General features: G+C 42.1%; 1 protein-coding gene across 8 annotated transcripts in view; it reads left to right on the forward strand.

Moving 5' to 3' along the window:
- PTPRG (protein tyrosine phosphatase receptor type G) overlaps positions 1-26,559 on the forward strand; it is a 579,897-nt gene that overhangs the window by 431,035 nt on the left and 122,303 nt on the right. For all 8 annotated transcript variants that reach the window (XM_065550638.1, XM_065550639.1, XM_065550634.1 and 5 more), the window contains 2 exons: positions 12,080-12,237; positions 17,800-17,992. In XM_065550638.1, the coding sequence (XP_065406710.1) occupies positions 12,080-12,237; positions 17,800-17,992 (351 nt within the window). The remainder of the gene's footprint in view (positions 1-12,079; positions 12,238-17,799; positions 17,993-26,559) is intronic.

Consider the following 26,559-nt stretch of genomic DNA (forward strand, 5'->3'; position numbering starts at 1 on the left):
ACATTCGGCTGCTCTGTCCTGTCCCCTGTGCTGTTTGCCAAAGATTCCACAGGTCAGCAGAAAGTTATAAGTAGAAGTACAGATAATGTACCATTTTGGAAAACCCTTCTATGTATGTCACAAAAAAAAGGGGCTCTTACTCCCTTCCTTGTCAAACCAAGTACTGAAAATCAAAGTGTACAGCAAGATCAAAGGCTTGAGAACAAACAGAAAGTGAATCACTTGCATGTGTTGCTTGTTGTTGTGGGTAGGAGTTTTTGTTTGTTTGTACCTCTGCTTATTTAACCAGGTAGTTGGGAAATTTCTTGCTTGTTTTCCTCCGACTTTGTATTAATAAGTAAGTATCATAATATAAGCGTGGACATAGAATAGAGACTGCTTTTATGTCCCCTCCAGCAAGGGAGAGAGGAGAGAAGTGAGGTAGATGATGGTCACCAAGATTTAGAGGCGCCTGAGGGGAGAGAAGACAATGCTGAAGTAGAGAGGAACTGGGAATGGCACAGGGAATGAATAAGCTGCACATCACTAAAGTTGTCATAGGTAAAAAGGCGTTGAATAACCTGTTAAAAATAAATCAGCACTAAAAAGGAAGCAATCCAGACAGTGTTAGTTATCCTGTGGCTCTATCCTACCACCAGGCGTAATAACAAGAAAACACCATTAGCAGCGTGACAGGTTTTTTTCTTTTGTTTTTAACTTGAGCCATAATACCACCTGACAAGCTGTTTGTTCTCTGCATTAAAGAACTGTGGGTTGTAGAAAGGAAACAGAGGGTTATCTTGGGACTGGTCTTTGAAGAAGGCAAACACCCAGTGGAGTTTGGAGAGGAGAAGGTCATAAGGGTGGGTTATGTTAACTGAGAATGAAAACGAACAAGAACAGGTTGTAAGGATGAGTTGGCACCATCCTTTGTTTTCTGGTCTGTGCTTGTGCTCTCATTGGGAGAGAGACCGGGACATGATCACTGTGTAACAAACAGGAGGAGAAAGGAGGCAGGGAAAGGAAGATAAGAGTAGAGAGAATCAATTCACACCTTTTACATTGGCCAGCGCCTACATGAATAACTGCAGGGGTCGGAATCATTTACAAGAATATGTAAAATAAGTGTTAGAAATTCCCACTGGTCTAGTCTCAGGAAAGAACCACTGATAATGACTAGATACAGGGCCAGTGGGTTGATTATATATATATAATTATATATATATCAGCCCACTGGCCCTGTATCTAGTCATTATATATAATATAGTTACAGACAAAACGACTTTAACAGAACATTACTAAAGTTGCAGAGTCAAGCATTTGAAAGTTAGGAAGGGCCAGAATTAAGGTTGCCTGTGCCTAATTTGGGCCCCGTGTGCGTATGCATTTTGATACAGTCTTTAATCACATGAGCACATCCTTTTTTGCCCCAGGACTCCTGCCTCATTCAGTGCACAGGATGGACGGTGCTCAATTAATGAGCAGCTATTTCAATATTTTGTTTTAACCTCATTGTTCCATGTTTCAGAGTAGCAGCCGTGTTAGTCTGTATCCGCAAAAAGAACAGGAGTACTTGTGGCACCTTAGAGACTAACACATTTATTAGAGCATAAGCTTTCGTGGGCTAATGCCCACTTCTTCGGAGGCATATAGAGTGGAACATATATTGAGGAGATATATATATACACACATACAGAGAGCATGAACAGGTGGGAGTTGTCTTACCAACTCTGAGAGGCCAATTAAGTAAGAGAAAAAAAAACTTTTGAAGTGATAATCAAGATAGCCCAGTACAGACAGGTAGATAAGAAGTGTGAGAGTACTTACAAGGGGAGATAGATTCAATGTTTGTAATGGCTCAGCCATTCCCAGTCCCAGGCTGTGGCAGAGGCAGGGATAGAAAACAATTCTCCAGAGCAGTGTTCAGGTGCATTAGCCACGAGACCATCCATTTCCTTCCTGCAACCCCCTACCTCATTCACTACACATCTCCCCCTTCTCCCCATTTCCCCCAAGCTCAACCTCTTTTGCTCCATCCCCTCCAAACTGTCCTCATTCAAATCCTGTCTCTTCCCCAACCTTGGCTCCTTGTCCCCATCCCATTCTCCTCACAGAGCCAGTGCCCTCCTCAGGCTTCTCATCCTCCTTCCAGTCTCCTTGCCCAGCCAGTTCTATTTCCTTGTCTGTTCTCTCTCCTGCCCCAGCCCCACTCGTTTCCCCTGCAGCCCTGTGTCTCCCTCCCAGCCCCCACTCCCAATCCCAGTTTCCCTCACAGACTTCACATCCAATCCCAGTCTCCCAACTCCATCCTAATCCCCTTCATGGTTCCTTGTCCCAGTCTCTTTGCCCAGCCATCCCAATTCTCCCCCCCCTCCCCACACACATGGTGGCTCCTCATCTGATCTATTTCTCCTGTCCTCCTCACCCCCCCATATGGGTTTCCTGTCCTTGTCTAGCAGTCCCAATCTCCACCCCGCCCAGTTCCTAGTCTGATCTCAATGTCTTCTCCCTCCTCCCCCATTTTCCTCACCAGATCCCAGTCTCCATCCTCCCTCAAGCTCAATCACAGTTTTTATCGCCCCACCTCCAGTCCCGGTCTCGCCAGGTTCCTTTTCCCAATCTACTTCTTTCCCTCTCCCCTGATCCAGCTTTTGTCCCCACTGCATTCAAATCAAGCACCTTTCTCCTCCAGGCTTATTTCAGGTGCCCAGCCTTGCCCTAGCCCACAGCAGCTGGGAACAACAATTACAGGGAAGATCTGGCTTTGCCCCTGAAGCCCTGGGTTGGAGCATGCTCATTTGCTTTGTGGGGGTCACACATGCACGCACAGTCCGGTCACACGTAGGTCAAGATTGATCAGAGAGGATGGAATCTTCAGAGATTTTAGCTGCTAAGCTCTGAGAAGTCTGTACCGAGCATGTAAAAAACGCGGTTTTTCAAAGGCTTAAAACTTGGCCAAATTTGGGCATATTTTCAAAAGGCACACTCCTGCTGCAAAGGCCACCCTCTGCCAAATTTCAAGGCTCTACGCCAAAGCTTCCCAAAGAAAAGGCTGCCAGAATTTTCAACATTGTTTTGCAATGTATTTTTCCCTAGCCTTGTTCTCAGAAGCAACTGAACCATTTTGGCAGAAACTTTCCAAAAATTCAGCCTCAGGCAGACACCCAGGGTAGAAAATTTCAGCCTCAGTGGTTAAAGCAGGGGGAGGCAACCTATGGCACACGTGCCGAAGGCGGCACGTGAGCTGATTTTCAGCGGCACTCAGACTGCCCGGGTCCTGGCCACTGGTCCGGGGGGCTCTGCATTTTAATTTAATTTTAAATGAAGCTTCTTAAACATTTTAAAAACCTTATTTACTTTACATACAACAATAGTTTAGTTATATAATATAGACTTATAGAAAGAGACCTTCTAAAAACCTTCTAAAAACGTTAAAATGTATTACTGGCACACAAAACCTTAAATTAGAGTGAATAAATGAAGACAAGGCACACCACTTCTGAAAGGTTGCTGACCCCTGGGTTAAAGTTTGGCAAAATGATAAGCAACTGAAAACGGGGTGGGAAGCATCAGGCAAGCTTAATTGGCAGAGCTATCAGACCCGCCAGTAATAAAACTTTACACTGATTTGGAATCACATGGTTCCTGTGAACACACTCATCTTCCCTGTTGCCTTCCTCCCTGTGCTTTGTTACACTCACTGGTTGCCTCTTGTCTTGCAAGCTCTTTGGGGCAGATAATGTGATGGTATCATCATCTGTCCTCTCCCCTCACCTTCGTGTGCCTCCTATACTGTCTAGATTGCTTTACATCGGTCAGTCAGGACCCTAGCTCTAATAAATAGTCCACAGAAAGTTGCCTGAATTATCCTAAATTCACTGGATTGTCTGAAATTCTTCATTCTTGATTCACACATCAAGTACTCTTTGGGCTCATTTGAACAGCCTTCCAGATAAAGCAGTGTGTGCTATTTGTAACCACATCTTTAAATCACTATCGTATACTGGGTGCCTTTTTCCATAATGTACAACCTGCTTTGTCTGAGAAGTTCTGACTCTGTGGGTGTGCGGCGTGGTGTCCTGTTTGTTTTTGTTTGCTGGTTTTAAACGGTTAGGATCCAGAAGCATTAGAATGAATTGGCTCATTGTGAGAATGAAATTGGCAGTAATACCACTTTACAGGTTTGGGAGGATTTTAAAGCTGTTGGAATTGCGAATTTCACAGCTGTATTCAAAGTATTTTAAGTCCAATGTCTGGGTAGTGTTTCTGTCTATCAAGTATTCCATGTAAGTTAATTCTGGAAATAAGAGTTTCTATTGTCCTGCAGGAAAACTCTGATGACTCCCAGAATACTGCGTGGGAGATACAAACATACTTGGCATACAGTGGTTGTCCTGTGATCTCTGATCCAAGTTTCTGGTAGATTTGAAAAGGGTTTAGATTGCAGATAATCTGGGTGTTGTTTACCTGTGTGTCTCATGGGTCCATTTATTTTTCAGTGATTGGCTTTAAATTCAATGTTACCTTCACTGAGCGTTTTTCCAATATTTATTTTTAGCAAGCCAGTCTTTTGGGGGCAATACATTCCAATGACAGTAGGTGAGAAAAGATCTTTGGCTGCTGCTCATGCTAACCTGTAGTCTTTGGTAAAGATCGGTTGTTAGTATCCATTTAATATATGATTTGTCGTCTATTGGGGAAACTGTCCTGCACTTGAAAATGAATGACTTTGCTAGTACCAGTTCTGACACCCCAGTGGTGCCTAGACAGATAGATAATGTGAATAAGTTTGTAGCATCCTTTGCAACTCTTTTTGTCTTCAGTTTGCATGGATTTAAAAGGGTGGCTTAATGCAGCCTTGCAAAAGAAAATTTAACAGCCCGAGCAAAGAATCTGCTCGCCTACCTGCAGTAATATAATGAATGATCATAAAAAAACGAATGATATTTTCCTTGCCTTCTGGATTAGTAGGGTGTTACAAGAAGCTTTTAGAAGAGCTCATGCAGAGACCTGGAACTAGGAGACGCAATCTGCTTATCTGCACTCATTTCGGCTTCCCCGTTAATAAAACTATTTCAGTGTCGTGCTGAAAAAAAGACCAAGAGGTGGACATTAATGCTGCTTTCCTTTTTAATACCACTGCATCAGGAGGTCAAGTGTGTATCCAGCAGGCCAGGTTAGTCCGCTTGCCTGTGAATAGAAGAGAGTTAAAATAGCACATTGTCCTTTTATGCTGTAGCAATCTCAGTCATTTTTATGCCACTTCCATTTTTTTAATTGTTGATGATGAATCTGTGATACTCGTTTTTCCTTTGGAAATATCAGAGTGGACACTTAACTTTTTTTAACACGCACTTCAGTGCTTTACGCAAGGAGCCACTATTTGTATATTGTTAATAAAACTGATTGCATTAGGTTTATAGTGGCATTTCATTGGGCTGATACCAGGTTGCCACTTTTCAGTGCTTTGCCATGTTTATGTGGAAACAGGTTTAGCCCATCTTCCTCAAAAGAAATTTTCCTTTAGGTCTAGTGCAGGACTCTTAACATTTGAGCCATAATTGGTGTGTTTCAGGTTCCTTTTCAGAATACCAAATTTTCTATTCACATACATATTCATGTGTTGGTATCGATAGGGGAGTCTGGCACAAAGGAGTAGAGAAGACTTGAAGGATGCCTGGAACCGCAGTTTGGTGGGCTAACACATAGGTCTATGTAGTATTGGATGAGGCAATCCATGAAGCATTTTGGGAGGTACACAGAAGTCTTCACTAGTGCATGCGGCGGCATCTGCCTGTCTGTCTTATATTATAGTGGTATCTAAGAGCTTCCCACATAAAATAGATGTGTACGCCATGGTCCCTAGTAGACTTCATGAATCCTTGTGCTGTTCTTTCATCATGGCAAGGAGGCTGTTTTGGGGATATATGTGGGTGTGTTTCATAAGATGCAAAGCTGAGTTTGGGGAGTCTTGGAGGTGCTGCTGGAACAGCCGGTATGTGATTGTGATGAATCCTTGGTCCTCAGGACAGACGGACTCCCAAGGAGGTCACTAGTTCCAAGTCACAGCCAGGGTTTGTCCAGGGGAGTGCTGTCCCTCCGACTGGACAGGTTGTGTGCATTTCTCTTATTTCTTGGCACGTCGGTGCAATCTCCTCGGAGCACCCCAGAATGGGCAGCAGCAGTGACCCAACCCTAGTGGGGCCAGAGGCTGGGATCTCACCTACTGTGGAGCACCACTGTCATCCGGAGACTTCTACAGGGAGATGATGCTCATTGTAGAGGCTTGGATGGGATCCTCTGTGGGATCTGACAGGCTTAAGGACAGCTTCGGGCTCATCTTCCAGGGGACAGGGAGGAGCCTGTACTGTCACTAATATGCCTGTGCCACCATGAGTAATCAGTGAAGGTATCATTCACCTAATGCATACGATCGTAGCATTTGCTGAAAGTGTATTGGACTGGCCTAACTAAGAGACATGTATTTAACACATGCCTTTGGGACATGTGAGGGCAAGAAAGCAGTGTGCGTGGGAGGGGCTTTGTGGACTTCTCTGTTCTGGAGGAATTGAGATTTGCTGTGGGTGATTTAATGAGGATGTTGACGGCGCAGCCGTTACTAGAAACTCAAGAAAGCATCCAGTATAACTGAAGTGCAGCCTGCTCCTGATGTGCGGATGGCTTATTAAAAACACATTGTCACCATTTGCGGGCTGCTTGAGTCCTCCTCTGTAGTGGGTCTGCGTGCGCTTTCCCAGAGATGGCTGATTTAGCAAGAGTGGCCATCTCCGTGGCATCCTGCCAGTGCTCTGCAGACCCCCATCCCCAGTTCTCCTGCCAAGTGACCGGACTTACTCCCAAAGAGTTTCTAATTCTGCCAGCAAGTGGTGACTCCCTGCCCTTTAGACTGGGAAAGAAAGCGGGGGGTTATGGCGTTTTCTCTTGTGGCAGGTGTGGAGTGATGCCAAAGGCTGCTGTCTATCACTAGGCAGCTTGGTTACCTTGGGTCAGCAGTGCTAAAATATCTCTTGTAATAGTTCTTGAAATGTCTCCAGATGCAATAGACCATGAATCCTTTGGCTCCGTCCAGCCTCCTGGGTCTCGGACCTTCGTAAGCGCCTGACTTCTCAGGACATCTGCAGAAAGACGCCTGTTCTCACACCGAGTTTAATTGGTTTCACCCTCATCTGCAGAGAGACCCCACCCCAACTCAATTAATTCCCCACCCCCTGCCACTGAGGCTGGAAACGTGGGTGTGACCCATATAAGGCGGTAGGAGGGGCTAGATAATTTTTCCAACCAAGTCATCTCCATTTAAAAAAAATGTACAAGTTGAGTTGTTCAGTGGCTGCAATGGGTGCTTCTGCCTACCTTAAATTACCTTCCAGTTTTGCTCGTAAAAAGTCTTGTTCTAAACCAGGGGTAGGCAACCTATGGCACACATGCCGAAGGCGGCACGCGAGCTGATTTTCAGTGGCACTCACACTGCCCGGGTTCTGGCCACCGATCCGGGGGGCTCTGCATTTTAATTTAATTTTAAATGAAGCGTCTTAAACATTTTAAAAAAATTTATTTACTTTACATACAACAATAGTTTAGCTATATATCATAGACTTATAGAAAGAGACCTTCTAAAAACATTAAAATGTATGACTGGCACGCAAAACCTTAAATTAGAGTGAATAAATGAAGACTCGGCACAGCACTTCTGAAAGGTTGCCGACCCCTGGTCTACACTGTTGTGCAGTGTAAGCCTAGGCTGTTTTGAGAGATGCTGCCTTCCCCTCCAGAGTTCAGGACTGCATTTCAGTGATAGGTAGAAGGACACTGGATATAAAATGACTACACACTGCACACTAGTCACGCTTAGTGACATCGCAATGGGAATCTAGGATAAAATTTTCACAAGCAGTTAACTGATTTAGAAACCTAAGTCCTAATTTCAAAATGACTTCTTAGTGGGACTTAGACTCCTAAGTCCCACTGACTTTCAATGAAATTTTGGCTCCTAAGTCCTTAAAGGAAAATGGGACTTAGGCTTCTGAGTCACTTAGGTATTTTTGAAAATGCTCCTCTTAGTAATTAGACAACTACTCAATGTTAGCAGTGTTCCTACGGAAATGATAGGAAAGTACAGAGAATACTGAAAATAGTATCTATTTATCCGAAGCGAAACTGGCCAGTTTTCAAGGATGGCCACTCTAAATGCTTGTTTGCATCACTATGTGGATATTGCAATGATAATTATTGTATAAATTAAGCATCTTTGTGCTAGAAGGTACGAATAAATATACTATTCTTGTAACATAATTAAAGCATTCAAACTGAGAAATGTTTATAATTGCATGGTTCTTAAACCCAATACTGTGCATCTGGATACAAAATTAATGGACTTTTATGAAATATGAAGTTATTAAAACACAGCAAATGCAATTAATCATCTGATTATTTTCTAATATTTTAATTATCATATTTTAATCCAATGTATATGTTTTCTTTGTTTTAATCTTTGGAATTATTAATGAAAAGTTACAACATTGCTTGTAGCTAAAAATAATATTCGTCAGTATATATCATGCCTCACTTTAACTGTGAGTTAGCAAAGCTACATTTTTTTCCCCAAGAAATTTTCTCTTTCACAGTTGACTGTGACTTTCCAGACACTTAAAAAAAACCTGCCTAATTGATAACCAAAATTTAATCATAGTAGGATACTTTCAGTTTGCATTCAAATAAGGTATTTCTTTGTCTAAATAAGCTTCCCTTGGTTGATTATTCATGTTGTAGTTCAAAATGTTTAAAAATGAAAGACAGACTTGGGTGAAATGTAGACTACTTAATACAGTGTGTATTTAATATAAAAGTCATACATTATTCATTTTTGCAATTTGAATAACTTTGAATTTAGCATCCCTGTTCTTTTTCTTTTCCTTTGATGAACAATTAATTATTAAAATATAATATTGTCAGCGTATGGCACAAAAATCCTTGAAAGTAGAATATGAGCTTCATTCTTCAGTAGTCCTTTAATAAAGGAATATGCCATACTTGTATGTTGTTTTATGTTTACTTTTGTCCAGCATTTTACAGATTTTCATAACTTCTAACAAAAGATTAAAGGAGTCAAAAATTCAGATTGTTAATTATAACTGAAGCTTTGTAAGCCATACAATTTTTTAAAAATGCGTACCCACCAGATCTAATTTCCATGCCTTTGCTATGTGCATGTCCAAATGGCCTGTTGGGGTCATAACTGTCCGTTTGTACGTGAAAATACCACATTTATACAGGCAATTGCAGGTATTAGCTAGGCATGTAGTCGTGTGCCTTTTTAAAAACTATTTCTTTTAGTTGCTTTAAAGTTGTATGCAGCTGCATTTGAAAATTAGAATCTAAAATTGAACCTACCGTTTTTCCTGATCAAATTTTCACGTGTAAAACTGAGCAAATGGAATTTGAGGTTGTGCGCATATAAATTTGGCTTTGAGGGGAAAAAAAAAAGCACAGCAATGATTAATAAATGCATGTTAGGGTCCCTTTTGAACTTTGGTCTGTGGTACGTTCGACCATTTCTGTTTTTAAAAACCAACTTTTTTTTTTCATAAAGGAATAATGTTTTGGTTTAAGGGCCAGAAATATGGCCTGCCTTTTTTTTTCTTTTGTCATATCTGTTTGCATTATATGGAAAAAATATCCAGTAAGGAAACGACAACCATGCTCTTTTAGCATATATGCTTTGACATGAATAGAATTATTCATATTTTTGAGTATTGAAGGCTTCAGAGACAGTGCACACCTGTTGCTGCTATGTAGCAGAATCTAAAATGCCTACCGTGCATCACATATTTACATCTTTCATCAGCAGTACAGAAAAATATCATGATTACAGGAATGGTGCTCTGGGATATAGATATACCGTCCTTTGATATGATCAAGGCCACTAGAAAACTGTGTGGTTTAGTGAAACTGAATTCTGCAGCTTTTTAATCCTGCCTTTCTGTGTTCTAATTTAGGACATATTTCAGCAGATCTACCCATCACCTTGCAGCCAATTAAACCATGAGAAACCCCACCAGTAGGGAGAAGTGGGGTAGCTCATTAGCTCTGATGAGACTAGATAAGCACAATTGTGGATCAGTCTTAATATGGACTTTTGTTTAAAGTCCAGAGAAGATAGAGCCATACAGAGGAAGGAAGGAAGGGGAAGATGCTTTCTCTGTAAAGGAGAAGTTCCATTGTTGGGATAGCCCACAGGCATAAAGCACTTATTAAGCACCTTACTGGTACCTTTTCCATAGACATAGGGGGAGGTTCAGCCCGTTAGTCATGCAGACTGCAGGGGATAACCGCAAAGGAACAGTGGAGAGGCCGTCTAGCCTCTAGCTGTTTTCTTCTTTTATGGTTCGTTCTCCAAATTTAAATGTTACAAAACTGCAGCTATTAATTAATCAGAATTTGTACAATATATTTGTTTGGATTTCAAGATGAAGTTATGTCAGTTTTACTCCAAGCTGTGTCTGTGAAGTGTGAGAACAAGAGGTCCTGAAACAATTGAATTCCACAAAGAATAAAAATGCACCTCTTCTATATTGTTCTTTTGAATGTTGATGAACCATGCAGGTTTTCAGCACTGCATGTCACTGACTTCAGGTCAGTTTTGACTGTGTGAATTACACATGATGAAATCTGTTTTATGTGACTATACAATAGACCTGCAAAACCTAGCTGCCTGGCTACCTGCCTGTCTGCCTTTTTAGGCTCACAGAAGTTGGATAGAAAAGACATATTAGATTATCAGTTCCAATCTCTTGTCTGTGCAGAGTACAATTTAAAAGTATATATATTTTAAATGATGCATAGAAAAATGTGATTACAATAGAAACTTCCTCATTAATTCTTGCTCTAAATGTTGGGAGACCAATTGAAATCAGAGAAGCTTGCAGTTTAGCAAGTGTCTGTGAGGGGGACAATGTGTTCTGTAATTTTGGCCTGCCGGGAAACAGTGTCTCATGTTGGCCCCACCTTGATGCACAACCAGGACTGTCATACATCCTCCTCAGAAGGAAAGCGGTGGTAGGACAGGCCGTCAGTTCAGAGTTCTGATGGACCTGCAGGAATGAAATGGAAGCTGACCGATGGACTATGGAAATGCCTGGTTTGATCAGGACAGGGAAGGCTTTCAGAAAGGCTGGCCTCATTCCTTTCCTCTTCCGTGGACAGTAAGAGAGAGAACCACACCCCAATGTACTCCTGTAACTCAACTCAGTGCACTGGCAGTCAGTGACGCTATACTTGCATGGAGGAGATGTCTCCAGCCTCAGCAGTGTCCTCTCCTGCCTGGAAGAAAAGACAGAGGAAGAAGAATTGCCACATGCAATGTTCCTTAACAACAGGGCTGCCCAGCAGCTCTGCTTACTTACCTTGCATTGAGGCGAGCCACATTAAGAGGGACTATTTTAAGAGTGGGGCAACATTTCCAAAGGCTCTCTATGATAATGATTCTGCAGACTTACCCATTGCTTTCTCTTCATTCCCAGAGCCCCAGCAGTTCCACGAGACACTGGATGGGCAACCTGCCTCTGGTTCCCCATTCTCAGCCGCATTGTGTAATGTAACTATCCCTATTTCAGGGTTGCAGCTACTGTTTAATGTGGGACCAATACTTTATATGCTGCTCTGTGACTGGCCAATGGAGAGCATGATGTCACATGTGCTGGCTCCACCCCCCAATAGAGCTTTCTGGGTCTGCACTTTTACGGACTACTAAGCTGAAGAGCAATTTAATGGGTTTCTACTCTCCTGCCATGCTGAAAACTATATTATATTATTTCCTAAGGTTAAAAAAAAGAGAAACCAATTGGAAAAACAAATGCGTTTCACACCTGTGTTATACCCACTACATTAAACACTAATGTTTGGCCCAAGATCGATGAACATTTCAGGTGTCCTTTTAAAGAAGCTTTCTAACATGGTTTTATATTTTATAACTATGATAAAATATATTGTAACCAATGCATATTTTAAAGCCATCCATCAACATGATATCTGTTTTAAAGTAATGTAAAATATGTATAATTTTATTTGTTATTCTTTCCTACAGAAAAAGAGACCTTTCTGGATCCCTTTGTACTGAGAGACCTTCTGCCGACATCACTGGGAAGTTATTATCGCTATACAGGTTCTCTGACAACTCCACCATGTAGCGAGATTGTGGAATGGATAGTTTTTCGCAGGCCTGTTTCTATTTCTTATCACCAGGTAAGCTTATGCCATCAGTAATGGTTCTATCTTGATTTGCCCTCTACTACTCAAAAACTGATGTTTTAATTTAGAGGACAAAAACAAACAAAAAAATCTGTTGACAAAAAAAGGAAATATTAGAGGGTTTTTTTAAAAAATATATTGTTTCTGAGCATGAGCAATCAAACTTAAGGAGATAATCCAACATGAAACCCAATTTCCTTCTAATGATTTAGCTAGTACTGGTTATTTTAAGATGAAGTTAAGCTATCGTCTAAATATTTACATAGAATCCTTTTTTCGTCTTTTAAATTGAAGCTTTGTTTTGAAAGTAAAATAAGTAACTTTATATGGACACGTATTTAGTACTTTGAAGTAATTACACTAGGAAAGAAATGTTACCATTAATTTGCCATCTTTAACTGTTGTTACAGCATAGTGAAGCTGCCATTATGTGCTTATCCAAATCTTTAAAGCTAGCACATAGCATCTCTTATTGTAGATTGAGGCAATGACTGGAACTTGCATTGAGAGGAATCCCACAATAACAAATGACTATATGCAGTCAAGTGTTTAACTATTAAAAACATTTTGACATTTTAAAACCATTGTTTTTAGAAAGACTTCCTGTTAAAGTCAGATTCTTCTTTAATGTTCTTGTTTTGCTTCAATTGTTGAAAACAGAGCTGTTGTAAAATAAGCTATTCCAGTAAAAGTTAGTGAAGTATCTAACTAGAAGTGAATGTAAATATGTCCGTATACACACTCCATAGGTAAATGTTAAAATTATCTAATACACAGCTTAAGGAATGAGTGTCTATACATCTGGGTATAATGCTTAAATTAACCAAAAGTACAAAGTTTGGTTTAAAAGTCATAAAATAAATATAGTATATAATCCGCAATATTCCAAATTAAGGTTAATAAATTTAACGATACACTTTAGTTATTAGCATCCAAATATTCAGGTACGTCACTCATAAATCTTAGTCATTAATCACTAAGAGTAGCTTGTGGAAAGCAAATATACAATGAGTGTAGATGATACCTATATACCCCACCCCCACTAGGGGTTGCACTGCTGTATGTATAGTGGCAGAGATAAAATAGTATAACTGGTGTGTGTAGACAAGCTTTCCATGTTGGTTTAACAGGCAATGTGGAATAATAGTATTATTTCCCCCTGCAGCATAAGACGGATATACACTTAGAGATATAGGTTCCAACCTGGCCAATACTCTCATTATTATGTGTTCCTGTTCTAGAAGCCGCACAGAGTAATCCATTCCCTTAGTTTAACTTTATCACAAACCATAGGAAACAGTCTGTAATCCCACATGGAAGAAGTGATATTATTTAAACTCTGCTGAAGTTCCAATAAAATCCTTCCAAGGAATCTGGCTGGAAAATTGACAGTTTTGAAAACAGTCCATTTGTGGCGGCTCCTCTCTTTTAGTCTTCATGCTCCATCACTGTCATCTCGCCTTATAATTAGACAACAAAACAGGACAAGGCCTGTCACCCCGCAAATGCATTGTAAAGCTAAGTGCATTCCGTGACCCAAACATAACATTATCTCTCATAATGCATACCTCAGAGTATTTTATTGTGATTATAATAGGTTCAGTATTTTTAATTGCCATTTATATATCCATCACTTAGAAAACAGTGCACATCAGGTTTTTAATAGTTTGTAATTACATGACTTTGGGTTTTAGATCACTTTCCTCCTTACCGACAATGGTGCCTTAAGAGCTTTTTATTTCATTTGAACTGGAGCTCTCGCTCCCGTGAAGGGCATGAATTTAACTTCATCTGTTCTGCCAGCAGTGATGGATCAATTAATAGCTAATTTGTGTTACATAATATTTTTGTAATAAATCATTTCAACTTTGGTTTTATACATCAGCATGTAAAAAGGAAAGTTAAAATTGCATTTGAAACGGCAGCAGTTCAAATGCAGTTATGCCTCCCCAAGGTAGCTTGCCAGAAGAAAATAGTTGAAAAGTTCTTTTAAAGGGTTTTAAAAGTCAGGTTAATGTCATGGAAGTAGAAAGGTAAAGACTTAACTTAGAGTGAGCAGTTAGTACGTAAATTCTTGATCTGCATAGACCTTATGCATCAGCTTAACTTTGTACATTGCAAGTAGTCCCATCGAGTTCAATTAGACTGTTCCCAGCGCTTACAGTTAAGCAGGTGCATAAGTCTTTGAAGAATCGGGGCCCAAGAGGGATTATCAGGAACCACGTGTTTTCTCTCCCTTCCTTCCTCCCTCATAAGAAAAGTGTAGGGTAATAGTCTCTCCACCCTTATCTACCTAGGTGTGATGCCTCTAACTTTCCCCAAAAATGCTGGTTAGAGATTCCATGGGAGCAGGATTGGATCCTTTGAGTTTTTCTTATTGCAATATAACAAATTGTAGTTCTTGTTGTGAAATATAACCAGCCTAAGCACCTCCCCCACCCAGATTTCATTCTGGCATCTTTCAGTTGCCTGCATCGATGAGGGAACATTTAATTTCTTTCAGAGTAGCAGCCGTGTTAGTCTGTATCCGCAAAAAGAAGAACAGGAGGACTTGTGGCACCTTAGAGACTAACAAATTTATTAGAGCATAAGCTTTCGTGGACTACAGCCCACTTCTTCGGATGCATATGCATCCGAAGAAGTGGGCTGTAGTCCACGAAAGCTTATGCTCTAATAAATTTGTTAGTCTCTAAGGTGCCACAAGTCCTCCTGTTCTTCTTTTTAATTTCTTTATCACTGTTGATGCTTGATGATCAATACTATGCCCACCTCTTTAAAAGGCATGGACTGGACAATGGCGTGCACATTAAAAAAAGACCTGAAATGACATCACTGTGTGGAGTTGACTAATGGAAGTTCTCCACATTCCCACAAAGTAGATAACACAGGGTCAGTCAGAGCTGTGGTGTTGGACTGTTCAGTGTGTGTTACTTAAGCCTCCATTTCCCCATTTGTGTAATGAGGTTAATAGTTCTGTATTCCACTGGGGAGTCGTGAGGATCACTGTTTGCAAAGTGATATCAGCTCTTCTGATATAAAAGGCTGTATAGGCCCAAGTTATCATCGATGATGTATTAATTTGAGGGCAGATGAATTCTCTTGATCTAGGGCTACCATACGTCTGGGTTTCCCCGGACATGTCCAGCTTTTCGATCTTTAAATAGCCATCGGTGGGGATTTCTAGAAATCTAAAAATGTCCGGGATTTCCCCCCGGTCAGCTATTTATCCACCGAAAAGCGGCTGACAGGGTGGCCGAGCGCTGCTCGCATTGGGGCCTCGGCAGCCAAAGCCCCTTCCCGGCTCCCCCCATCCCCTGCAGCCTTAGCGGTGGGGCGGGGCTGTGTGCCTGCGAGGGAACGCGGCGGCAGGGCTGGCAGTGGCGGCCAGAGCCGCTTCCCCCCTCCTCCACAGCCTCAGCACGCCGCTCGGCAGCACTCGGGCGGGGCGGGGAGCTCCTTGGGGCATGGAGCCAAATACCTGCCCTAAGCCGAGCGGCACAGTAAGGGGGCCGGGGAGTTGGAGAAGGGGGGCAGTCAGGGGACAGGGAGCGGCGGGGGGGAGGTGGGATTGGATGGGTTGGGAATTCGGGGGGGGCTGTTAGGCGGGCAGGGGTGTGGAGAGGGGTTGGGACAGTCAGGGACAGGGAGCGGGGCGGTTAGATGGGTCGGGGTTTCTGGGGGGGCTGTCAGGGGGCGGAAAGTGGGAGGGAGTGACTAGGGGGCGGTGCTACCCCCCCCCCCCCCCCCCATGGAGTGTCTTCTTTTTTGGAAGTTCAGATATGGTAACCCTACTTGATACTCGGTTTCAAGTTCCCTACCTTCATCCTAAATTGCCAGACTCAGGATTAGAGATGTATAACAAATCCCTTAAATAAATATGGAGATATACCTATCTCATAGAGCTGGAAGGGACCCTAAAAGGCCATTGAGTCCAGCCCCCTGCCTTCACTAGCAGGACCAAGTACTGATTTTGTTGCCCCGGATCCCTAAGTGGCCCCCTCAAGGATTGAACTCACAACCCTGGGTTTAGCAGGCCAATGCTCAAACCACTGAGGCTGCCAATGCGAGAATTCTAAATTTTGTCTCGAATTAGCAGGCCCGACATACCGTCAAGCTCCAGCCGGGCCTCCTATTGAAACAAAATGGGCCCTAATGATCAGAAGAAATTTTACAGGTTTCAGTTGAGTAGCTAGAAACCACAGAGCACGGTAGAGTGAGCGGCCTGGACAGCGTCACAGAATGGGTGCTTCAAGGTTGCTGATCTGTGGGGGAAATTAAATGATTTTAGTGGGTGCCCGGACTCCAGTGGGGAACCCTTGACAGGTCTGTTAAGCTGATTTTTTTTAGAGAGAAGCTATCAACTGAGGCTATGATGTGGTTGACAGTAGAATAGTTTTTTTTTCCCTGGGTCATTAGTTTGTGTCTCAGAACTGTCACATCCGTCTCTGTAGCTTTTAGTGTAAATATACTTAATGAAAAGGAGGCTGGTATAGCTTTCAAACCATGGTTTGTCATTAAGCTGTAAGAGAAACTCAAGGCCCCTCTAAAGTCTCTGGGCCAGATCCTGCTTCCACTGAAATCAAAAGCGTTGATTTCAAGGAGAGCAGGATTAGATTCTTTATACTGTTCTGTACTGCTCAGTCTTCCTTACTAATTCTAGTTCTTGATCTGAATGATAACAAGCTTTTAATAAATGCTGTATTGACCTCAGCAACCAACTGAACAAACAACTTAACTGAATCTTTTCAATTCAGTCTGCCAGTAATTTTTCTCTAGGAAATATTGTGCTTTTTCTTAACAGAATGCACTTTTAAACTACAATTATATCTTAGGAATTAATATGTTATAGGTAAAAATAGCCTGGATCTACATGCAGCATAGGAAACAGCAACCTGTTCTCTTGGAGAGAATATGAAAGAATTAAATGTACCACATAACGTGCCACACAAAATAAATACCAGGAGCATGGTTAGGGTTTTCTCCCTTAGTAGTGAAGCAGCAGAGAGAAAAAGTCAGTGTGGCCCAGTGGACAGGACATTGGACAAGGGGTCAGAAGATCTTGGTTCTAGTCCTTACCTGCTGACCTGCTGTTTGACCTTGGGCAAGTCACTTTGTGCCTCAGTTTCCCCATCTGTAACATGGGGAGGATGCTATTGACCTTCCTTTGTAAAATGATTTGAAATCTATCAATGAAAACAGCAGCCTAACAGTTACATGTCAGTATAAGTAAGTAGAGGGACTATATAAAGAAGAACAATTTTGTGATGTAATGAATGAGTGTACAACACTTCTCAGTATAATATTAAGAAACATGATATAAGCACAGAGGGAGGGAGGGAGGTACAGGGGGTTTGGGGCTTGTCTGTGCACATATTAAATGCTTGAAGACAAGGGAATCCAAGAACAAATGTTTTCTTTCCTGTGTCAGACTCAAAGTCAGTCTTAGCATCAGCGCTTCCTGCCATTTTACATTCTTATCAGCCACCCGGATTTCACCACATTGTTTTTCTAATTAATGTTCTTTTTTTTCTTCCCTGCCCTGATGGCCACATTCAGCTGGAGGCGTTCTATTCCATATTTACCACAGAACAGCAAGATCACGTCAAGTCTGTGGAGTATCTGAGGAATAACTTCCGACCGCAGCAGAGTCTGAATGACAGGGTGGTGTCCAAGTCTGCTGTGAAAGACGCTTGGAGCCAAGATGTGATGGACATCTTAGAAAATCCATTTGGCACAGAGGCTTCCAAAGGTAGATTGAGATTAACTGCATTCGTTGAATGACAGACTTGTCTTTTTTTTTTTACATAGGGCTTTCAATTAATTGTCACTAGAAGTACAGGAGCTTCACTAAAGAAATGTAGCAAGACTTAGTGATACACTGTAGTTATACTTTATTATATTTAATACAGTTATGAGGCACTGATTTATATTTTTTCCCACAATGCTCACTTAGCCTGTGGAACTCATTGCCACAAGGAGGCCAAGAGCTTAGCAGGATTCAAAGAAGGATTGGACATTTATATTGATACATCTGGATCTTCTAGAAAGGATTTTTAAAAATAGCCAAGAGTTTTAGAAGGGCTATAAGACCTTTAGGTTCAGGGCATAAACCAACCTCTTGGTAATGGCAGTTGGGAAGAAACTATCCTTGTGGAGAGGTTATTCAATAACTCCTTTCTTCAGTGTTTGTTGCACCTCGCTGTGGAGCAGCAGCTGGTGTTTGCTGCTGGCGGAGCTCGCTGGACCTCAGTTTGGAAAAGAGCATTAAGAGCCTCACGGCTGTTCCAGGCTGTCAGGCTGCTTTGCATGCACTCAGCAGAAGTGCAGGTGTAAATAATACTTTGAGATTTATTTCTTGTGTGTTTATGTGCCGTTTTTTCTATGTGATGATTTTATTAGGCAGAGCTCACTGCTTAAATAATCCTAGTCAGGCACCCACCTGCCTCAATGATGGGGGGAACTTGATGGGGTGTGTGGCGAAAGGGGACAGTCCCAATAGCGAGGAGACAGACATTTGCTAAGAACGCTAGGTAGCTCCTCCCCTCAGGAGTCTCTGGCACCCATTGGCCAGCTGGGGAGGAATGGGTGCTGATTGGCCAGCCTTCCCCAGCTTCCAGGATTTCACCTGGAGCAGGGGCCACATGGAGCCTCTTTCAGCTCCTTTCCAGCAGCCGCACCTTACCCATCCAAACTAGGAATGGGAACCCATCCTGACAGGGTCTAGTCAGTTGCCCATTTGGGGGTCAGGAAGGAATTTCTTCTCCCATGAGCCAATTGGCAGAAGATCAGTTTTTTGCCTTCCTTGCAGCACCTTCAAACCACCGAGGGTTAAGTAGGAAGGCACTTAGTACCTAACTGAGATACTGGGGTTGAGTTGTTTATTGGTCGCAACTTGAAGCCGATTTCCAGGGCAGTTAAGAGAATAAAATGGACAATTCCCAGAGATAAAAAGATCTGGAATTGTGGTGATGGGCCTTGGGCTCACGGGATAGGGTCTTGACTTTGTTGTCTTCGCGGGACAGGGTCTGACTTGGTGGCCTTTGCGGGCCAGGTCCCCACCCTTCTGCACCGTCTCTCCTCCTTGAAATGGGGAGGGTGCAAGGACTCAGAGAGCTGAGTCTTGGGGGGGCAGGCTGAGGAGCGCCTACTCCGAGATATGGGTTATATAGTAAGGAGCCCTGTAACCCCCGCACTGGTAGTAATTAAATATCCTGATATAGGAGAATATGAGCGATAGGTGTGTAGTGCCCCTCCCCTGTGTTAAAGTTTAATAAAGTTGCAGCCTGCCTCTTCAAATCCATCCAGGTGTCTCTCCTCATTTTACCACTGTGTCCACATCAGTTGAGTGGATTCAAATACGCACTTCCAAGGTTGGCATTTTGGCCTAGCCAGGCACAGACAGCATACCTCTTGTGGCGCTTAGCTGCCACCCTTGCCTTCCCAAGAGAGCTGGGACAGAGCGGGGCTCTTGGGGCTTTATTATTCTGTGGCTGTTTGTTCGCTCATATAGAGAAGCACATAAAAGGCTGCTTTGGGACAAGGAATTTATATCAGGAGTGAGAAGAAGATATTGTCAATCAGAACAATCCAGGCTGTGCTCTGGCCTGAAAGTTTAAAGCAGTGTTTTATCAGCATCATATGCCAATATTTATTCCTTCCGATAGATACTGCGTGAGTATTATTTACGCAGGGCAGTAACGAAAGTTAATAGTTTACATTATGTTAAAATGACAAAACCTATAGCCCAGGTACCTCTGAATCAGGTGGTGTAATATTGCAGAAGGTTTTACTGCTTTGGCTGAATGCTTGAATACTCCTTCCCTCACTGGACTGTTTTAAAGATGATAAAGGATTGTTTGTGTGCCCCTTACTCTCTCCTCCCCTCCGCCTCGCCCCCCCCCCCCGAGGAAATAGCTGAGACCCACAATTATAGCTGCATGTTACAAATACTATGCAATGGATTAGACTTGAAATTCAAAGTGTTGCCATTGATCAAAGCCCATTAACGTCAATGGAAAGATCCCCATTGACTTCTCTGTGCTAAATCCAACCCTAAGGCCCTGATTCAGCATGTGCCTAACTTTAACATGTGAGTAATTCCAGTGAACCAAATGGAACTACTCACATCCTCAAGAGTTAGGCTTAAGTGCCTTGCTGAATGGGGGCCTGTATGGAGTCCTGTATGGAGAAACCTCTAACAATGGTGCTTTTGTATCAGCTGAGGTCAGTTCAGGCATACTGACCATCCACAGGTGTTGTGACCATGTTGGCATTTGGGGGCAGGGCATTGTCAGTGGAGGACCCTGGATTTTGGAACTTATATTCCCCACACTTGTCTGATGGCCCATTTTGGTGCCTTTATGTGGGGTGGTGTCATGGGGTCCACTCTCTGCTAGTAGCACCTCCTGCTGGCCACCCTGGGAATTAGCTCTGCCAGGCTTGCCCTGCCCTTCTAGCGGTGTCTTGCCCCTTGCTGTCTCACCCTGTGACCCCTCTCACTCCAGGGACTGCAGTCGCCTCTTCGTGGCTTGGCCCTTCAGCCAGGCCACTAAGGTCTTCCCATGCTGAGCAATTCTAAGTCTTTCCAGACCCGCTGTCTGGCTGGCGTCTCCAACGCCCTGTGCCACTGCCCAGTGACTGGTAGGGTAACCCAGGCCCGCCCTCTACACTGGGTTCCAGCCCATTGAGCCTATAACAAACAGCCAAGATCTCTGTACCATCCTACCCCTTGCTGCTGTTTCCCTGGGCTTCTTCCTACTTATCTGGCTTCCCCCCCTCTCTGGGTTTGCCATTCTCCCAACTCCCTCCACTCAGGGAGTAGATGTAGCCTACTTCCCTGCAACCCTTGTCTACAGCCAGCTACCTGGATTTATATAGTCCCCCCTTCCCCCCGTTTCTGCACAGGTGAGCCTGTTCTTTAATTAGGACTTCCCCTCAGCATTCAGTCTACCAGGTTAATTGGCCCATCTGGCCTCCATTAATCCCTTCCACTCCTGTGTTGAGTGGACACCCCACCACAGGCTGGAAAAGAACCATTCATTGTTTTCTCTAGGCCTTTTCCTTTGGAGGCTGACTGTTGGTGAGAATTTATTTGCACTGACTCTGTCAATGTATTGTAACTTTTCCAGCTGCACATGTACCAGGGGACAATGGCGGCAGGTGCATTTTTATAAATTTAAAAGTAAATAGGTTGCTCCGGTGTTACCAACATAAAATGGAGTGTAGCACATCCCTGCAAGGGCTATAGGGCCGAGTTATATCTGCTCCAGAGATACAGCAATGCAAATGATCGTGGCCCCTTCCTTGACGAAGGTGAATTGGGGAATGAAATGCCTGGTCCACTGCACATTCTGAACTACTGACATATAAATAAAATGACTTGAAGTCACAATACTTGAGTGAAAGCTAAACCTATTGTTTATTCCTCTAGTAAATACAGTGCATCATTATATAGTGTCATTCATGCAAAAGTACTGCAGCACAGAACATTTCACAGCCAGAGATAGTCTAGCATACAAATACAAGACTACAAGGTTAACATAATGTATTAAACCTTAACATATTTAACATCCTTCTACGTTCAGTGGCTGTCATTAAAATACCAGCATTTGTCAACAGCTAACATATTGTAATATCCAAGATTACCATAGTTTCTCTTTATATGTAGCATAAGAGATATTTGCAGTAACTGTATGATAATGGTTGGGAAACATTGACTTTTTAATGGCTTATGTTGTAAAATATTGTAGGATTGGCAGTAGCCATCTTAAGATTTTGTTATGTGAGATTTTTATGTCAAACCTCATGAAAACCCTGTGAACTGTTATAAATCTAGAAAACAATTTATAGTACTTACTTAATACGCCATTTTATTTTATGGGAAAAGGAGCACAGAAATAGAATTTACAGGATGTTTGGAATAATTTTGAGAGTCACCCACTTAACAGTGCCATGTGGCTGTCCATTGATGAACTATCTTCTCTTGAACTGTTCTGGATATGCCATACATCAATATTGGAACTCCTGTTCTTTAGATATCAAAGATAATTCAAATCAGATCAATGGTGACCAGCTGACCAATAAACTATGAAGATACATAATAGAAAAATCAGTTTGTTCATCCAGTTCCCCTGAATGTATGTGTGACAGGTTTGGTTACAGAGACCCCCTTGGGACTGTCACCTGACGTGTTGGAATTACCTCTGAGCCCGTTTTCCCAGCCAGCTTGGGACTCCAGAACCCTGCCTTGTTGAGCCAGACACGCTAGTCTGCTGCAACACAGACCCAGGTCTGAACCATGCCCCCAAAGCTGCAGGCTTTAACTGAAAGTCTGCTCAGAAGGTCAGCTCTCTCCAGCACGCAGACACCAGTTCCCAATGGGATCCAAACCCCAAATAAATCCGTTTTACGCTGTATAAAGCTTATACAGGGTAAACTCATAAATTATCCGCCCTCTATAACACTGATAGATATGCTCAGCTGTTTGTTCCTCCAGGTATTAATCACTTACTCTTGGTTTGTTAATAAACAAAAGTCTATATGATTTTATTAAGTATAAAAGTATAATTTAAGTGGTTTCGAGTAATAACAGACAGAACAAAATAAGTTACCAAGCAAAATAAAACAAAACATGCAAGTCTAAGCCTAATACATTAAGAAACTGAATACAGGTAAATCTCACCCTCACAGATGATTCAATAAGATTCTTTCACAGACTAGACTCCTTCCTAGTCTGGACCCAATCCTTTCCCCTGATACAGTCCTTGTTCCAGCTCAGGTGGTAGCTAGGGGATTTTTCATGAATGGCAACCACCTTTGTTCTGTTCCACCCCCTTTTATAGCTTTGGCCCAAGGCGGGAATCCTTTGTCTCTCTGGGTACCCACCCCTCCTTCTAAATGGAAAAGCACCAGGTTTAAGATGGATTCCAGTACCAGGTGACATGGTTATATGTCCTGTGAGACCCCAGCCTCCATTCTTTCTCGTTTGACTCACATGAACACAGGAAGGCTTACAAGTAATCAGAGCCATTTACAACCAATTGTCCTGGTTAATGGGAGCCATCAAGATTCTAAACCACCATTAATGTCCCCACTTTGCATAGTTACAACAGGACTTCAGAGTAATACTTCATATTTCTAGCTTCAGATACAAGAATGATACATTCATACAAATAGGATGAACACACTCAGTAGATTATAAGCTTTGTAATGATACCTTACAAGAGACCTTTTGCATAAATCATATTCCAGTTACATTATATTCACACTCATAAAGATTTCCATAAAACATATGGAGTGCAATGTCACAGTATGGTTCCCCATACAGGGCAGCAACTCATAGTGTTTAGCAAGTGGAATTTCTTGAATTCCCTCATCCCATTTCCTTCCATTGGCAGAACCTACTGAAATTTAATTTGTTTAGGACTACTCTATCTTAAAAGTTAGGCACATGCGTAAGTACCTTGCTGAATCAGCACCTATGAGCTGAGAATAACATTTAAATTGATCCTACAGTGATCACTTGAACCTGCTACATCAAGAAAACATACAAATCTTCTGTAACAATCTAGTCACTGAAATGTACAATTATGACATTCAGAACAACCTCATCTGGAACATGATTTATTGATTAAGGGGTATCAGCCAGTAAATAAAACATAAAATAACCGGTCGATGATACCAGATTAGTGACGGATTATGGCTCTAATCCTTCAAACCCTCAGGTGATTTAGCCCATTGAATTTAATAAGACTACTCACCTGTTTAGCGCTATGGATGTGTGTAAGGGTTTGCAGGATTGGGGACTACATGTGTAGACTTAAAAATGAGAGTTGGTCAGATGTTAGATACAATTTTTAACTAAACAATAAATGAAATAGGTAATGTATTGAACATATTATTTGATTGATATTCTTAACTAGTTATCAAACTTATCAAATAATATAAAAATATTCATCAGAAAACATGTAACAGAATGGTAATGGCAATATTAGATGCATACCACTTGACCATCTTCTTTAACATTAATAATTGCACTTTAAAAACAAAAAACCTCCCCATAATAATTGGTTTCTCTATTTTCTGACTTTCCCACCTGATGAGTTCAGATTTCTGTGTTTGTCAAAGAGCATCACACATTATGCTCCTGGTTCTTCCTTGTTCAGTTTTTAATGAGCCGTGGTAGGATGATTTGTGATGATTAGCATAATAAGTGAGCATGACACTTAAGAGTGAAATAATAAACAGGGTCTTCTCACTAAAGAGCTTGCAGTCAACGGGCTCAACTCTCCAACCCTGAAAATCCCTTACTTTCATAAGTAGCCCCACTGAAATGAGATATACCAACAACCAGTTGGTGCAGCTGTTGCAAAGAAAACATACCACTATTAATTCATAACTTAAGGAGAAGTTGCTGCCTCTCAAGTAGTTGGTTTCAAAATGCAACTGATTTCCAATAAAGTCTTTGCCTGTATTTCTGCTACTGATTTGGGCTCTTAAACAATTGTTTGTACGTATATATAGTTTGATTATGAATGCCTTGCCTTTCACCTTGCAGTCTCATTAGATGAGCTATAAGGTTCACAACAATTAAACGAACATCCCATGGGGAGGTGCTCTTGACATCAGAGTTCTTTCGCAGATGCCTGATTACTTCCCCAAAGATGTCTGATTGCTCTTCACTGAGTCCCATATGATGCAGTTTGCCATCAGTGGGAATTTGTCTTAGAGTACCACCTTTAATTATGATCCTTGACTTAGTTAACTAATGAGCAGTCATAATTTCACTACAGTAGCACCTAATGGCTTTTGACTCTGAGTCAACATCTGGGTTATTTCTCTAGTATTCCACATGTAAATGTTTTTCATATTTAGTGCGCCAGGTTAAGCCATCATGATGCACTCAGTTTGTAACCTCCAGTTTATTAAAACTATCTAGAAGATGTGGTTTTGTTTTTGTTGTTTTCCTGTATGTTTAACTCTGGGGCAATGCTCCGAATATTGATTTGGAGTCAAAAGTACAGCACTACTCAAGCAAAGCAAGGTAGTTCAGAGTCACTATTTCACAGCTCCTGACATCAGAAATGAAAGCAATACCTCCTACGGAAGTTCTTCCTTTTTTTCTGAATATCATCACATACTCTTAGAAGGACTGTATCAGAGCATGGCTTCAATTAGCATCATCCAAAAAAAGATGAATTTTTCTGGCAAGTGTGCAAGGTGAAGAAGTGTGTGAAGATGCAGTCATTTGGGGGCAGACCGTTTCAGGCATTAACAGTAATATTTCAGAATGGAATGAAGCCATGTGGCTCAATTATATTCTCGTACAGGCAGTCCTCGGATTTACGACACAATTGGTTCCTGAAAATTGCGTTGTACGTCGAAACATTGTAACTCGGAACTGCAATCCACTCCATTGCGGGACCAAGCATCGTCAAGTCGAAACCAATTGTCGTAAGTTGAATCAGGGTGTCAATTCAGAAACGTCGTAAGTGCCGTTCGTCATAAGTCGAATGTCGTAAAATCGAGGACTGCCTGTATTTGTGCCCTGTGCTTTATTTCTTCTTTTGGAATGAAAAACATCAGGAATAAAACTGAGTGTCTGGTCTGTAGATTTGATGCTGTCTTGTGGGAAGATAATGAGACCGTAAGTCTGGGTGGCCAGCCACTATCAAAAATTCAAGTTCAGTAGTACACGAGAATGGTGAACTCAATGGTGAACTTCTAAGCAGGACAGGAAGGGCAGTAACTAAAGGAGAGAGAGGTGAGAGCAGTGATCTGCGATAGGAGAATGCTTATCATGTTGGAAAGTAAGGTCTACAAGATGGTCATTAGGCCTGCCGTTGTGTGTAGTTCTGAGTGCTGGGCACTGAGGAAGAGACAGGAGCGGATCTTGACTACAGTGGAAATGAAAATGTTAAGATATGGATGCTTGGCGTTACAAAGATGGACCATGTTCGTAACGAACAAATTAGGGAAATTGTGAAGGTGAAACCAATGATGGAAATGCTGAGGAAACACCGGCTTAGACGGTTCACGCATGTGAAAAGAAGATCGAAACAATATATAGGAAACAGGGTGTTAAACTTTGAAGTGCAAGTGCAAGGGTGAGAGAAAGGATGGAAGACCTCAAGCTAGATGGATGGATGTCATACAAAAGGATTTCGTTAGCTGCAGAGTTTCCGAAGAACTGCTTCAAGACGGACTGGAATGGAGTCGGGTCTTTGAGACTAAAGCTACAAGAATAATAATTTGTTTTTCCTTTTTAAGAGCCAGTGTTTTGTGTAGCCCTTAAGGCAGACGAGCAGTCCCCTTGAT

This window comes from Chrysemys picta, chromosome 7, assembly GCF_011386835.1.
Source record: "Chrysemys picta bellii isolate R12L10 chromosome 7, ASM1138683v2, whole genome shotgun sequence".
Taxonomy (NCBI): domain Eukaryota; kingdom Metazoa; phylum Chordata; order Testudines; family Emydidae; genus Chrysemys; species Chrysemys picta.